Genomic DNA, 1908 nt, shown 5'->3' with positions numbered 1-1908 from the left:
GTGTGTGTGTGTGTGTGTGTGTGTGTGTGTGTGTGTGTGTGTGTGTGTGTGTGTGTGTGTGTGTGTGTGTAGTTGGGTAGGAGGCTTTTAATCAGCTTAGAGCATTCAAGTCAGTCAAACACATTTCTTATTGCAAACAGCATGTTTCATAATAAAAATGAATTTCTCACTGGAGTCAAAAAGCTGAAGAAAACACACAGAAACCAGATGGATATTTAACATTCTCAATTAAAGGCGTTCATTTAAAGTTTATGCGTGGCAAAGCCATTAGGCTCAGAAGCATTTGGTTGCTTGTGACAATGATGAAGACAGGACAAACCATGATGAAAATGAATTCATCTTAGATAATTATTTATAATTTTTTTTCTTAACTAATGTGTTTCTATCCCTGTCATTGCTAGTTTCTGGTGAAAAGGAAAAATCTAATAAGCAGACAATGGCCTATGTCCGTCTATTGATGACTATAACACTGAAGATGGCATACAATGCACAATAAAACAGAAGTATGAAATTATGATCTCAAGTTTAAACACTGATAAATAATTTGAAACTAAACAAAAATAAAAATATATAAATAATTTACAACACAAATTTAAAAAAACACATGAAATACATAATTTAAAAACAAACAAACAAACAAACATACTTAACAATAAAATAAAATATATACATTTCCCCTTGTTATAATTTAATCTACCCATTTAGATTGTATTAAGGCTTAAAATTATGCATTATTCACATCTTGGCTACTTTGACTGGCAGGTGGGTGCTGACAGCCGTCTGCTGGGCTTCACCTCAGTTAATCGGAGTCACTGAACTGTATTCTTAGACAAGGCTGGGGGTGGTTTTCATTGAGGAGAGCTCTAGTTTTATGTCTGCATGTTACTGCTAATTAGCAGGTATCTGTGTCCATGTGATACACCCATAAAGTCTTTGATTGGACCTTGATAAATAAGCTATGTAGCATTAGCTCATAACTTAGCACTTTGAGTCTGGCCTCAAAAGAAGGAAAAATAAATACATAAAAATCAACAAACCAAAGAAAAAGTCAAAGCTTAAAAACTATTGGTTATCCATCTTTTATATGACCACTCAAAAAAAATACCACACTTAAATTATATTTATTCAGTTTTTAGATACTGTAGTAAACAAACCAAAGATATAAAACTATCTTTGTTTTGATACCCGAACAATCTGGCTACACAAAACAAACCTACAAAAAATTCAAAGATTACTCATATCATTCTGTACAGTGGGGATAGTCACACTCTGTACCGTAAGATGGCTGTTTGTGCATAAAAACATTTTTACACATGATATTTTTTTATATATTTTAATAATATCAACACTTTGCAATAAATTTGGAATTTAAAAAGTGTGACAATTAAATATTTTGCTATGTTTTACATTTTGATCCACTAATTGTAAATGACCTTTAAATTTGGTAAATATTTTTACGTTTGTTTGAAAGGCACTTCGGTTTTATTTTGAAATCCATGCTTTTATTTTGAAACAGGAAACTGGCACAAAACCGTTAAAGGGCTGTTAGTAACGTTTCTTTTAGGATATGGTAAAATAGTGAAAAATGGCGGCGAGTATGTTGCGGCTCCCGCTGCGACTTTCCTCCAGAAATATGGGGATAATGACCCGTAATACCGGCTTGAAGACCTCAAATATACCCAGGACGACTCAAAGCAGGACCGCAGTGTCTACGCCGTCTGGAGCAATTCTACCGAAGCCGGAAAAAACACCATTTGGTCTCATCCGCATGACATTAGTGGTGGTGCCTTTCCTTTATGTGGGAAATCTGATCAGCAAGAACTTTGCCGCCCTCCTGGAGGAGCACGACATCTTTGTCCCTGAAGACGACGATGACGACGATTGACCTAAGTCTGGAAAAGTAAATGG

At 35.0% G+C, this 1908-nt stretch overlaps 1 protein-coding gene across 1 annotated transcript; it reads left to right on the top strand.

Moving 5' to 3' along the window:
* The first annotated feature begins 1561 nt into the window (after nucleotides 1-1561).
* On the top strand, nucleotides 1562-1902 carry LOC102295110 (essential MCU regulator, mitochondrial-like). Its single transcript, XM_042219774.1, has one exon. It carries the CDS (start codon nucleotides 1586-1588, stop codon nucleotides 1883-1885), a length of 300 nt encoding a protein of 99 aa, XP_042075708.1. The 5' UTR covers nucleotides 1562-1585; the 3' UTR covers nucleotides 1886-1902.
* The last annotated feature ends 6 nt before the right edge of the window (nucleotides 1903-1908 follow it).

This window comes from Haplochromis burtoni, unplaced genomic scaffold (genome assembly GCF_018398535.1).
Source record: "Haplochromis burtoni strain Fernald_Lab_line unplaced genomic scaffold, NCSU_Asbu1 Contig_38, whole genome shotgun sequence".
NCBI classification, from domain to species: domain Eukaryota; kingdom Metazoa; phylum Chordata; class Actinopteri; order Cichliformes; family Cichlidae; genus Haplochromis; species Haplochromis burtoni.
Note: the sequence above shows the minus strand (reverse complement) of the source record. Positions and strands in the feature narration are given on the sequence as shown.

Excerpts from the sequence above, each read along its gene's own strand:
- LOC102295110 (XM_042219774.1), top strand. The coding sequence starts at position 1,586 with ATGGCGGCGAGTATGTTGCGGCTCCCGCTGCGACTTTCCTCCAGAAAT.